The 14552-nt window shown below is 41.0% G+C and overlaps 1 protein-coding gene across 8 annotated transcripts in view; it reads left to right on the forward strand.

Annotated features, from left to right (window-relative positions):
* RHOBTB1 (Rho related BTB domain containing 1) overlaps nt 1-10598 on the forward strand; it is a 105021-nt gene extending 94423 nt beyond the window's left edge. For 7 of the 8 annotated variants that reach the window (XM_036438395.2, XM_036438392.2, XM_036438391.2 and 4 more), the window contains 4 exons: nt 1714-1864; nt 5848-5936; nt 7489-7594; nt 8353-10598. In XM_036438395.2, the coding sequence (XP_036294288.1) occupies nt 1714-1864; nt 5848-5936; nt 7489-7594; nt 8353-8522 (516 nt within the window). In that variant the 3' untranslated portion in view covers nt 8523-10598. The remainder of the gene's footprint in view (nt 1-1713; nt 1865-5847; nt 5937-7488; nt 7595-8352) is intronic. The other variant, XM_036438397.2, reaches the window with a different exon arrangement.
* The last annotated feature ends 3954 nt before the right edge of the window (nt 10599-14552 follow it).

A 14552-nucleotide genomic window follows, 5' to 3' on the forward strand; every position in this document is an offset into this window, starting at 1 on the left:
ACATGTCTACCTATATAAGCATGCACACAAGTACAACCAGTGTTAGATTCACTGGAATAGCAATTAATAACAATACAAGGGCTTTTTTATTTCAAAATAATATTAGTAATATTTCTACTTGCCAAGTACTATATGCTGCAGAGGTTATGCTAGAAATTTGCAATGGTCACACCTGTTCAATCATGGATGGTAATAGCTCACATACCTTATTTATGGAATAATAATTGTTTCCACTGACTATACCCGAAGGAAGCAGAGGAGATAAATATTTCTAGGAATTTTATGAGCCTTTCCTTTGATGCATTAATTCCCTCTCTGAGGTGGCTGGTGGCCACACAAGACAATAATATATCATAGAAGGTTGCTATGCTTGAAACAATTCTGGAAGTACTAGAACACATTAGACAGGAGAGGGGGAGGAAAGAAAAAAATTTGATATGTAGTATAGATAAAATTAGACATGTATATGTTTATACTATGCTGTAAAGAGAGGCTTATTAAATACAAGAATTAAGAAGTACATAACTACTTATCCTTTTGAACTCAAAAATCTAATTCTTAAAAATGAGTAATGAAAGATATTTTATATAACCCAAATCTTTGCTTCCTTTGCCATGAGGAATTCCCAATACTGCACAGCAGTTCTGAACACGGACTTTAGAATTATATTCCCTGGATCCAAATCTCAGTCACTACTCACTAGCTCTGTGACCTTGGATATGGAACTTAACCTCTCTAAACCTCAATTTCCTTATCTTTAAATATCAGAAATAATCATCCCTTCCTGCGTGTGAAAAGCTTAGCACAGTATCTTGTGCTTAGGAGACCTTCAATTGGGTTCATTTTTGTAATCATCATTTCAGAAGTAAATACCAGCTCCCATTTCATGCAGTTAGAGACCTGCAGTGAAGAGCAGCTGCTGTGCAGTGTAGATCCCACTGATCCATGCCCCGCCCAGCCATCCAGAACTCCCTGGCTGCCTGGCAGACTCCAGCATGCATTCATTTATATGGGCAACAGCCACAGGTACTCAGGAGAGAGATTAGGGGAATCCTACAGGGGAGAGGTCACCATACCAACCAGCTGTTCCCCCCAGAAATCCCAGGCAAAGATTTCTCTGCATTTTCTCAATCTACTGACACCTGGTAATGTTTCAGTAGTTCTGAATCTATGTGGTTGTGCCATAGGAAAAATAATTAAGTGTGTATATCGTATTAGCGTATTTCGATAGAAAGCTGGAATCAAGCCAGTCACTGTGGCATCTCGAGTGGCTGCATATCCTCTGCTTTGACATCTTAGAGATCTGGGTTCTACCGTGTGTCAGCAACAGTGTGGTTTGCAGCTCCCCCCAATACCTGTCATGTTGCTAGGAGATTTCTTTCCCCACAATAGAGTATTATAAGGTACTTGGCAAGGAGGGCCCATAATGTCATCTTACATTCACATCCCATTTGTCTGATTTATAAATCCAAACAGCCATTTAAAAATTCCAAATCAGGCTTTGTCAGGCAGCCCCACGCTTTTGTCATCTACAAATCAAACTGTTGTGTGTAAAGCCGTAAATAGTGAATGACTTCTCTACACAGCCTCAAAGCAGGCGTTCCAGACTCGCCAATATCGAGTAATGCAGTTGGGATGTTTATAAGCAGTATAGCCTGAAAATGCACCCACTGCTTTCTTCATCAGAACTCAGCTTTCCAAATACCATTTCAGGTGTATCTCCCGAACATAAACAAGATGTCGATGCAGGCGGTCCTGGATTATCTCTATACCAAGCAGTTGTCACCCAACTTGGACCTGGACCCACTGGAATTAATTGCCTTGGCGAACAGATTCTGCCTGCCACACTTGGTTGCACTTGCAGGTAAGGCTGATGACTCAGGCCATGTGGTGTCTGACTGTCGTATTTATCAAATTCATGTTTAAATAAAAGTAAGATTTCCAGGGATTAAAAATTAATTTTTTATCCTCCATTATAAGACAGTCTTATATAGGATGATATGAACGGATCAAATGTATCAGAGAGCCCAATTCAATTCAACAGATATTTTTAAGCACCTCCTTTGTGGTAAGGACTGTTAGGTAATACAAATATAAAAAGATGGATAGTGCATAGCCGATCCCCTCATGGCCCATGCTCTCTGCACGCTACCTCATTTGTGGACCATGGAATCTGAAATAACACTGTTGTGTCCATGTCACCTTCATAATGTGTGTCCAGACACAGTCTTTAAGAAAGAGGCTATAGGAGATAGTGGTTAAGAACACAGGCAACCCAGCCAGATTGCTTGGGTTCACATTTTGTCTGCAACATTTACTGACTTCTGGCTTGACTTATCTGCTCTGTCTCAGTTCTCACTCTCTTTAAAATGGGGAAAATGGTATTCTTTCACAGAGCTCTAGGGAAGTTTAAAGAGTTAAGATGTGTGTATATATAAAGTCCTTAGAACAGTGTCTGGTCCTAGTCAGCATTATATAAGTGGTTTTCTTAAAGCTATTTTAGAAAATGTTCTGACATTGTCAAGATCATTTTAGGAGAGAGAATGAAAAAAAGAAAAAGGAAGACTTGGCTTAGCTTCTCAAAATCTTATGTATCATTTGTAGATTTGTTCAGTAGGTAAGCTAAAGCAGGTCTAAATAGGACATAGGCGTTCAAATACCTTCTACTTACATTTAAACCTTCAGCTTTATTCACGAGCAGTGTCAGTTAGCAAGCCATCTGGGTGTTTATCGCTACATTTAGTTTATTCCTGTTAACCATGAAAGGGAAGATAGTGCCTGTTTTGTCTACTGGTTTATTCTCTGCACTCAGAAAAGTGCCTGAGGATGTTAGGTTCTCAATAAATATTTGTTGAATCATTAAATGAATGAAAATGAATGTATGAGCAAACCAACCAGTCATGTCTGTGCTTGATTTTCTGTCAATGTCTTTAGGAAAAATATTTATTTCTCTGAACTCCATGTTTCTACTATATGCAGCCAACAGGAGGTCAGAATCCTCCCTTCCCCTGCCTTCTTTCTCAGTGAGATAGCAAGAGATAGTTGAACCTTAGCTAGCTAATACTTTTAAAATATATTTATTTCAGAAAGGAAGGGAGATAGAGAAATAGAAACATCAATGGTGAGAGAGAATTACTGATCAGATGCCTCCTACATGCCTTGCACAGGGGATTGAGCCCACAATCTGGGCATATGCCCTGACCAGGAATCAAACTGACCTCTGGTTCGTAGTTCAACACTCAATCACTAAGCCATACCAGCCAGGTACCAGCTGATTTTTAAAAAACTGTTTTTAACCAATACACCCGAAGTCATAGGTCTAAATGAGTAGATACTACTTTTTAGCTTAACAATAACCCACAACCTTCAGATCAACTAAATGAGTAGATACTACTTTTTAAATAGTAACTAGGAAGCAATAATACACAGTGTCCTTTTTCAGAGTTATGAGTTTCAAACCACTTGACTATTTTTCCAAGTATTTGTCCTTTGAGGACAAATTTGATTTTTTTTTTTTTTTTTAAACAGAAGCAATTTGGAGCCAAATCCATTGAACAGAGTTTGTCACCAATTTCAGCATACTTTCATTTTTGCTTAACTATTAAGTGTGGTGATGAAAACCTGGGACTGATTTCTCCATGAAAGAAACTGACCCAGAGAAACCCTTCCCTATGAACTATAGAATTTCTCTGTTTAGTTTTGTTATTAAATACTATTATCACTGTTATAATCATTTAATGTACTAGAGGCCTGATGCACAAAATTTGTGCACAGGGGGTGGGGAGGTCCCTTAGCCGGGCCTGCACCCTCTCTAATCCAAGTCCCCCCAGGGGATGTTCTACTGCTGGTTTAGGCCCAACCTGTAACTGCTCTCCCCTGCTGGCCTGATTGCCCCTAACTGCCTCTGTCTTGGCCCCTGCCACCATGGCTTTGTCTAGAACAGTGTTTCCCAGAGTGTGGTACTCGTACCCCCAGGGGTACTGGAAGAGTTTGGTGGGGGTACACGTTGCCCCGGAGTCTGGTGGGGATATGCATTGCACTGTGCTTAGCTGTGCCTAATTCTACATTCTCATGAGTACGAGGGATACTCAGCATTACGAAAATTATAGAAGGGGTACACATATGTCAAAAGTTTGGGAAACACTGGTCTAGAAGGATGTCTGGTAAAATTAGCATATTACCCTTATATTAGTATAGATAGCTTCCTAATATGATTCCTCTAATCATTTATATTGTTTGGTGTATACTGTTTAGTGTAATGATAGAGTGTTTAGAATCTTGTTTAAAAATCAGCTTCTGGGGTGAAAATGCTTTGCAAGCCAAAGTGTTGAATGAATGTCAAGGAATGGTGAGGTTACCTCAAATTAAAAAGCCTGATGACTTCTCTGGGAAATTTAGTTCCAAATAGCTCTTATTTTTCAAGTGAGCTTTGGAAGGGTTTGCAAAAGAAACCACTGAAATCTAGATAACTTACTGACCAGACAGAGGCATATTGACTAACAAGGATGTAGAGCCAGAGCAGAAAGTAAGCATGATTCAGCAACATAGTGGATTAGAAGAACAGATGTAATGGTAGAAATGAAAAAAACATAGTAACATCAAGGAGCTAGAAATGCAGGGCCTAGACTACCCACTCTCTATCAGTCCCAGAGGCAGGTGACAGCCTAAATGGAGGCAGGATAGCTCAGTCTCAGAACCACAATTTAAATTCAGGTTTGAAACCTTGAACATGGCTCATAAGCAGAAATAGTTTTCCCAACTGGATTAGTGTTACTTCTGGCTGACAGTCATTAGCATCTAAGGGATTGAGCAATATGTGGTTCATCTGCAGCTGTTAAGATAGACATATGCATTCACATTTTTTAAAATTGATTTCAGAGAGGAAGGGAGAGGGAGAGAGAGATAGAAACATCAATGATGAGAAAGAATCATTGATCAGCTGCCTCCTGCAAGCCTCTTACTGGGGATGGAGCCTTTAACCTGGCATATATCCTGACCTGGAATTGAACCCTGACCTCCTGTTTCATAGGTCAATGCTCAGCCACTAAGCCAGGCAGCATTCACATTTTTAATTCCGCATATGAACTCGTTCCTGTTACTCTCTCCACTTTCAGAAAGTGTTGAGATTTGGAGCAAGGTGAGTGAGGAAAGTGTCAAACAGGAAGATACTAGAAAGTCTAGAGCACATGTGTCAAACACAAGGCCCGCGGGCCAAATCCGTCCCGCCAGGCCTTGCAATGTGGCCCGCACCTCGCTGTCATCACTGCACTCCGCTGCGTTTCCATCACAATGACAGTTTATGACTGTTCAGTAAACCATTCGGCCCGCAATTTAGGCTGGATTTTAGATTTTGGCCCCTTCTCTGATTGAGTTCGACACCCCTAGTCTAGAGGATTCTGGACTGTTTAGAGCAGCATATCCAATGGTGATGGGGATGCTGTGCATCTGCCTTGTCCAAAACTCATGTGGCTATTGAGCACTTAAAAGTGGCTATAGTTGTGGCTAAGGAGCTGGGTTTTTTATTTCATTTAAGTTTAAATTAATTGAAACTTAAATAGTCTCATGGCCAGTAGTTACCATACTGGACAGTGAAGGTCTGTAGGAATCTGGCTCTTTCAGAATTGCTAACTAGTATCCTAAGAGTCATAGGTGCAATGGCTGGAGATCAAACTCTGTACTGAAGGGCCTCACATCAGAATGGACCTTAGGTTCAGTTAGGATGGCTATTAGAGCTGTGCACCATACTTCCTCCTTTTTTAGGAGGCCCAAGACCAGACCCAGTCCTCCAGGCAAGATGTCTGGCTTGCAGAGGATGGTCTAACTTTCTCCTGTCCCTCTCTTCCCCAGAGCAGCATGCAGTTCAGGAGCTGACCAAGGCTGCTATGAGTGGTGAGGGCATTGATGGAGAAGTGCTCTCTTATTTGGAGTTGGCCCAGGTTTGTAACAATTTGCTTTTCACCTTTTTAGTGTGTTCAACTCATTCATTTAATGCTGATAAAACATTCCACTGTTGCATCTGTCTAAATAAAGATGTCACCACCGAGTCACAGAGGCCCCCTGTGTACACTTGGAAGATCTGAGAGTTTTACATTTCATGCACCATTCACCCCGCTGGGCTTCCTTTGAAAAAGCAACAAGACCTAACCCCCACACCAGCTCCATTGTCCCCCAAGACATCAGCTTTTGCATGCAAGAGAACTTGGGGCAGTCTAGAGGAGGGATTTGTCTCTCGTTTGTAAAATTCTTGGACACTTATTGGCCAAGAATTGTTTCTAGGATGCCATGAAGTCCCACTAGGCCCCATGTCTCACTGTGGTTCTCCAGGGTTTTCTAAAATCAGTATTTGCTAACATTGATATTGTGATTCTGTCATCCCAATAAATATGTGCGCTAAGCGTGGGGACAGGTGGGTGGGACCCTAATCTGTTGCATTTCCTAATCCCCATGGTACAAATTTCCCAGCTGGCCAATTTTTAACAACATGAAGTCACTGAATTAAGAGTAGGGAAAAAATATCCACAGAAGACTCTCCTGAAAAAGAACAAGCCAACTGCAATATAGCACAATCTTAATCCTACTTTCAGAAAGAAATCTAATACCAAGAGAAATTGGAAGCACCAGTTAAAACTGTCCATGAGGTTGGTGTTGTGATTTTCAAAGAGTTTCTTGCATTATTTCCTGAGGACTTTGGCTTTACTCATGGCCTTTGTTCAAGGCCATGTGGGCCCCAGAAGAAGCCAGTCTGTAGGTTTCAGGATCTCGTCTAATCCAAGAAACTTCAAGAGCAACAAATAGAATGGATGTCTGAGAAGGGGTATAGACCAAAGTCTAAGAGATGGGAGGAGACCTTTCATGTTTGGGGAATGAATGGGGAGCTGTCTTTTTTTTGAGCATCGGGTCTTGTTCCATCACAGCCACCTTAGTACTACCTCCCTGACCACCTACTCAAAAAAGGAGGGGTGGGCGTTCGGATCCCTTCCATCATGCCCACACTGCCTGCTCTTCTTATGTAACCAAAGGACAGGTATAGGACAGCCACACATTCCACGGTCTCCTCTTTCAGATCTTTGGCTCCGCAAGCTGAGCTCTGACATGCGACACGGAGTATTGCGTTGCCCGGGCTTCCTTAAACAGAGATGACATCGCTGTTTTCTGGTGTTGGCTGGTGCCATTCAGAGGCCATGGCCACTTATCACACTAGAGGGCCAGGTGGCAGGGTACGGGAGGGCAGGCGTACTTTAAACTCCTGATCTGATACAGTGATTATTTTTGGTGCACCTGTCACAGAGGATAAGGAAGGGGTGTGCCAAAGGCTATACTTGGCTGGAATAGACCACAGCCAAAGCCAGGACAAGGTGTTTACTGAATTAGTAGACAGGCCTGTATTTCTCTCCATACTACGGTGGTTTCCTATTTGTTTGTATCCCCACTTTATTTAAAAAAAAAAAAAAAAAAGAGGCACACCCATTTTTGCTCACTTTCTTGCAGTTCCACAATGCCCACCAGCTGGCCGCCTGGTGCCTGCACCACATCTGCACCAACTACAACAGTGTTTGTTCCAAGTTTCGCAAGGAGATCAAATCGAAATCCGCAGGTGAGACTTTGGGGTCCCCATTCATCCAATTCTTATCTCCTCTAACTGAGTCAATACCCTACTTGCCCTTGAGAAGGAACATGGGCCACACGAAGCTCGTGGAGAAATTCTGGTGACTGGCTGGTTGTCACATATCCCTGTGACATGACACAGGGATTGTAGGCTAGGGATTCTCTTTGGAGGACTTTGTGTTTGGAGAGGTTTGGGCAGAGCGGGGCTCATGGGGTGCTGCTGCAGAGCATGCTGAGGTTGTCAGCTCAGCCTCATCTAGGGAGGCAGGCTTGGGAGCTTACAGTAAATCAAGTGATCCTAGGTTCTGGTTCTCTGTGCCCGGCAAGTGAAAGGTTAGGGCAAGTGATTCTACCACTCAAAACTTCAGTATCACCCAGCTGGCATGGCTCAGTGGTTGAGCACTGACCTATGAACTAGGAGGTCATGGTTTGATTCCTGGTGAGTGCACATGCCCAGTGGGGAGCGTGCAGAAGGCAGCTGGTAGATGATTCTCTCTCATCATTGATATTTCTCTCTCTCTCTCTCTATCTTCCTCTCTGAATTCAATAAGAATATATTTTTTAAAAGAAAAGAAAAAATAACTTTGTGTCACAATCTGAAAATGGTCCTAATATTGTCCCAGCACATCAGTTATTCATGTGCATGGATAGTAATCATGCATGTGAGCATTAAACAGAGAACTTAGCTCATAGAAGCAATTGATTCATGAACCACGGGTATGATCATCCACCCCTTTCCTTCACCAGACAACCAGGAATACTTTGAGCGCCACCGGTGGCCCCCTGTGTGGTACCTGAAGGAAGAAGACCACTACCAGCGGGTGAAAAGAGAAAGAGAGAAGGAAGATATTGCACTAAATAAACATCACTCAAGACGGAAGTGGTGCTTCTGGAATTCATCTCCAGCAGTTGCCTGAGGAGGAAAAGTCAGTAATCCGTCACACCCTTTTGAAAGCACTACTGTACGATTAGTCTTATTATTAGCGATAAACTGTAGTTCAGGTTTCAGGCACTGGTCTTCCTCCACTTTTGTGCATTTATCTGGCTGGGATCAAAGCACAAGCTCACCATCAATGAGCCTGGACAAAAGGGAAGCTGACAATGCTCACTGCATTCCTTAAATTTACATCTATATTTTTTGTTAGAAGGCTTAATAAACCTTAGTCCATTTGGGGTGTTTTTTGTTGTTTTGTTTTGTTTTGTTTTCTCATTTCTTTTTATACAAAGGAAAAAAAACAACCCAGCTTTCATGTTGCAAATTCCAAATTGGAAAATATTTTTATATGGTCTCTTGTATTTTGTTAAAATGAAACTACTATGTATTACTTTATTTTACAGGCCACAAATTAACCATGAAGTCGCCCTCTGATTCTCTGTGCCCACACGATCACGGAGCGTTATTACATAATTAGAGGGTTAGCCTTTTGTTGTGAAGTAACGGTTTGGAATAAAACTCCCCAAAGTGCAAGTTAGAGAGTGTTTAATCTTTGTTCTGCCGACTAACACTGGTATAATTACCAAGTCAACTCCAAGAACGTATATTTACAATATTTGCCGTGTAAGGGCAAGTAATTATATGGTTATGTGTGCCATGTAAAATATAGTGATATCAAATCTTCTGTTGTTTAAAATGTCTAGTTTCAAGAGGATAATCTTTCTAATCATTAGAAGGGCTTATTAAATCCCAGCATTATTCAGGGCAAACTCACTGGTGGACCTGAATACAAAAGATACCATAAGAGTGTTGGTGTTTGGATTGCTGTATTAGGGTCTATGTCTCTCAGTATTCATTGATCTCGCCATGCTTCTGCATGCTGAGTCTCTACTGACTTGAATCTAGTTGGGTAAGGGCAAGGGTCCCACCATCTACAGGCTTGTCACATCTCACCACCAGAAACAAGCTTCCTCAGGTCTCTCACCTGTGGCCAACTTCACTTGTAAGACACGTATTTTTAATTCTTCCCAGGGAAAACCCATGTTGCTGCAGAAGTAGGCTAAGGAAGGTAGACCACCCAACCCAGCTGAAATTCAGCGGGGCCTATGAAGGCGCAAAGCTGGAGGCTGGGTCATCTGGGGTCCCTGTATTCTCCAATGTAGACAGGAATCTTATTCCAAAAGTCTAGGAAATGGTGCTATTGTGAGTTTGTTCTGACCCCTTGTCATTCTGAGTTTTCACTGTTAAAATAGAAAGTACTGAGCCAGGGAGCTTCCAAAAGGCAGTCAATCATTGCTTCTCTGTGAATTAAAGTGTTGCAGTGCTCATACAAAGCATTTTAAGGCCACAGCTTCATCTCTGCCATGGGATGCTATGTGGTGGAAGCTTGGGCTTATTCTGTTGGGAGGTCAACTTACTGATGCTAAAGGTTGTGGATTTGTATTTTGTTTGGTTTGGTTTTTTTCTAGCATTCAGAACTTGGAACAGAGACAGTAGAGTCCCAATGTTGACAGTCATGCATTTGAAAAAACCTATCCAGATTATAGATAGGCATTTATTACTGACAGTGGAAACACACCAGATACAAGAGTTTGGAGAAGTCCAGAAATGCATCACCCTTTCATGACAAGGGCTGGGGACGGGGAGGGGACAGTAGCGTACAGAGGGATGGCTGTAAATGCATCTGCTTTAATTTTTTTGTCAATAGAGTTATGAATCGTTAATGGAAGGAGAAGGGACAGAGAATGAGAGGATAAATGCCAGGACTCAGGAAGAATCAGCATATATCCTGTCACTTAATGGTAGAGGCTGAGTTTCCAGTGTGCAGTCAGAGTTGAATTTAAACAACCAAAGCTCCGTTTGATTGTAATCTTGCCAAAAACACAATGGACATATAAATGAACCTGGGGTAAAAGCAATAATACAACACTAGTGTTATCAGCTACTCTAACCAAGTGGCTGGTTCATTTGGTTGATGCTGACTATGGCCTTTAACCATGATGGTTTGTTTTGTGTTTTTTATTTCACAAAAAGCCAATAAAATTGTTTAGCTATAAAATGCCTCCAGTTTGTTTTTTATTAAGGACTACCATTATCATGAGTGTAATGTTAATAGCTTTTTTAAAAACTAAGGTGCTGGGTCATGGTGTCTGGGTGCTCTAGTAACAAGGCAGCTGGGAGGACTGTCATCCTTGTTTTAGGCACTGCCAGCCATGATATAAATGAGAAGTCTAATTCTTTGCTCTTGGCTAATACAGTTATGTCACTAGACACAATGCAGCACTGGAAAAAACAAATGATGTGTCTATTCTAATGGACTTATTATAACCTGAGTTTGGGCAGTCTGCCAGCAATTAAGTGAAAGGCTGCATCAGTGCACTCATGAAAATCAGTCTTTTCAGAAGCATGTCTGAGAAAGCCTTTAGAAAATGTGTAAACAATTTCTGGACGTCTAGGTGGTATAATGTTTACCCAAGCTCAGATGGAAGAAGAGTCTCCAGTGGGATCTCATAAGGGACTTTTCTGAGTGGCAAGTTTTCTAAAACTCTGTGGAAAGAAGTTGACTACTAAATAAATAAATAAATAAATAAATAAATAAATAAATAAATAACTGTAGAAAAAGGCTATGAAATTTCCAGCAAATTTCCATACCTTTTGGTAAATGGTACAAATCATGGCACCTTTTACATAATGCATAGCAATGGAGTCTTACCTATAGAAAATCTTCATCTAAGTTTCTCCAAGGCAATGCCTGACAAATCCAAGAATTTCAACACCCTATATTGGCACTATAGGAACCACAAATCCTACTGGTTTTGAGATAACAAGTAATTTCATTATGGACATTCAATAAGAATCCAATGTTTCTAAAATTTCTTTTTTGCATTTGCTTCCACTGTATGATATATCAGTTGTCAAAATTCAGTTTTTCATCATGGTAACGTTAACCAAGTAATGCATTCTACTAATCAGAGGGGGGAAGGGAAGGAGTGAGTCACAAGTTTGGAAACTATTTTGTGAGTTCCACATTTCTGAAATGAATGCTTTTCTGCCTGCTTAAGATTTACCAGGCTTTTTCTTGAATTTGGTTAGGAGCAATAATTTATTTTTTTCCTAGAAGAATGTGACCATTTCATTTTAAGAAGTTAGCCAGGGAGACTGTGTTTGTTGTGTATGCATGTAATCCAAAACCAGCATCATCGAAAAAATAAAGGCTAAAAGCAATAAAAAATAAAAAGAAAAAGAAGGGCCTCTAACAGAAACCATAGAAGTAGAATTGAAGACCCTGAGCCACAGATGTCCTCTCTTTCTTTTAAAAATGCTAATTACTCTATATCCCATGACAATTTATTTTCAGATGAAGACTTTGTTCTCTTGCATTTCCAATTAGGCAGGTGACATATGCAACATAAAAATGCACAGGTGTGGCAACACTGGTGACCTCTGACCAAAATAATGTTTCAGAAGCAAAGCCATTCCCTTTGGCTGCATTTGAAAATTCCACCCTATGCTGATAGTACCTCTAAACTGGGCATTTTTAGATAAGTCATTTAGATGCATGGTTTCTCACTGGGTTCATGGGCAGGTGCCTCCTCAGTTACATATTTACAGACTATAGTCTACAAAATAGGGAAATCATTTAGGAGCAGATAACTCCTGGGTAGAAGGTAATGAATCATATATAGTCACACATGCACAGACATGGGAGTGTTAGAAACAACAGAAGACATGAAGTGACTTGCCAGCAACTCACCATTTCTCTAAAAATAACATTTTAGTCACATGGAATTCCAATAGAATTTAGATGAAATGGGTAATATATAAATTCTTTGAGCCTGAATACATTCTCCACTCCTAAGACATGACCGGTTATATCTTTCAGCCATTCAATGAAGAAAGAACTTGGTTAATTTATCTCTGCTTGGATGCCAACCAAAGTTTTGACATTTTTCTTATTTTCTCCCAATCTGATAAAAGAAACATCCTTTTGGTTGGGTGATTCAACTGGGAATGATAATACCCAGTTGAATGTTAAGTTTAACTGTTGTGTGAAAAGACACAGCTCTCTAAACTTAAGTTATCTAAAAAATAAGAACAGGCTTTTTGGTGCAGATTAAATGATTTAGGTAAAGCACAGTGCCTAGCATGTAGTAAGCTTCAGTAAACGAACCTGTGTACTAAGCGTGTTGACTAGCAAGGCAAGAAACCCGAGAGAGAAGACAATGCTCAAAATAGAACCATGTGGTCTTTTCCTGTCATTCTTTTAAACCAAACACCGACCTTGCAGTTTAGTGCATCATAACAGATTAAAATTAGACAACAAAAGCTATCTATAATAATAAAAGTGTAATATGCTAATTAGACTGGACAGCCAAATGACCTTCTAGATGAAGCTGGGGCCATCAGGGCCAAGGCAAGGCGCCAGGGCTACAAGGGCCCAGCCCCTTGCACAAATTTCATGCATTGGGCCTCTAGTGGGAAAATAAGAAAAAAATAGGCTGTGAGAAAAGGCAGGTAGGTGGTGGGAGGATAGAAGAGAGTATGACACTTTCAAGAGGATGGTCCCCCTCCCTGGGCCCCCATTGTTTGTAGAGAGGGCTGCCACCGAACTTGGCTGAGGTCTGAGTCACTTGAAATACTTCCTTTTTTACTTTTATTTTTTTTAATATTTTATTGATTTTTTACAGAGAGGAAGAGAGAGGGATAGTTAGAAACATCGATGAGAGAGAGTCATCAGTCAGCTGCCTCTTGCACACCCCCTCCTGGGGATGTACCTGCAACCAAGGTACATGCCCTTGACTGAAATCGAACCTGGGACCTTTCAGTCCACAGGCAAACGCTTTATCCACTGAGCCATATCAGTTTGGGCAATACTTCTTTTTTTATTGCTCCCATTCATTTTTTTTTATTATTTTTCTTGAAGGTTAGATGCAGAGTCTAATTAACCAGATTCTTCAATGCTTGTCACTAGTCAACGCTGTCATCTTCAAGTCAGTGCAAAGGCCTCTCTTTTTTATCTTTTTCTTTTTCCATACTATCTCACACCCATAATATTTTCAATGTATGTCTTTAAATGTGTAAGTATCCTCCTATACTGTGTTGTTTCATGTATGTGGTCATTACACAAATGGTGTTGCACAATACATTTCATCCTCCCTGTTTGTCATACTGCACACTGATTTTGGAAACAGCCATGTTACAATGTGTGCATCCTATCTTTTTTTTCCCCCCCACAGCTGCTCAATGTTCATTAGACTGCTTCCACATTTTATTCTCCACTAGTGATAAAACCACTGGTTGAGTCCCACTCCCTGGCACGATAGTGAACCTTGTATATGCTGTGGTGTCAAGATCTACAAAGAATTCCAGGTCCTGCACCTGAGGTACGAAATCAAAGCATTCCAAGGTGATGGACATGCATGGGAACTCATTGATGATTGGACTTTGTGATGCAAATCCTTCCGCTGCCAGCACTAAGTTGACATGATTCTATAGAATCTAAGTCATAAACAGTCTTAAAACCTCTGGCACAGCCCAGAGACTGGCTGTCCTCTGGCCAAAAAGAGGAGAAACTGGGCTGAGCTCCCTTACTGGCCTTAGAGGTTCAAAGAGACTCTCCAGATGGTAAAAGTTGTTAGATATTGGAATGAATTAGTCAGTCCCATCTGGCGTTGATATTTTGTATCATCAGCCTCTCATGAAAGGTAAGAGGACAAAAATAGCTTCTCAAGAGCCTCTTGAATATTAATATTCCCAATTTTCTACCTTAAAAAATCCATAGTGAACTTATACACACCCATCTAATTCTGTTATTTCACATAAGAAGTCTAAAGAAGCCATACCTGGTTTGGCTCAATGGACAGAGTGTCAGCCTGTGGACTAATGGGTCCAAGGGCATATGCCCAAGTTGTGGGCTCAATCCCCCTCCCCTCAGTAGGGGTGTGCATGAGGCAGTCAATCAATGATTCTCATCATTGATGTTTCTATCTATCTCTTACCCTTCTTCTCTGAA

The sequence above is a fragment of the Pipistrellus kuhlii genome, unplaced genomic scaffold (genome assembly GCF_014108245.1).
Source record: "Pipistrellus kuhlii isolate mPipKuh1 unplaced genomic scaffold, mPipKuh1.p scaffold_m20_p_15, whole genome shotgun sequence".
Classification (NCBI taxonomy): Eukaryota; Metazoa; Chordata; class Mammalia; order Chiroptera; family Vespertilionidae; genus Pipistrellus; species Pipistrellus kuhlii.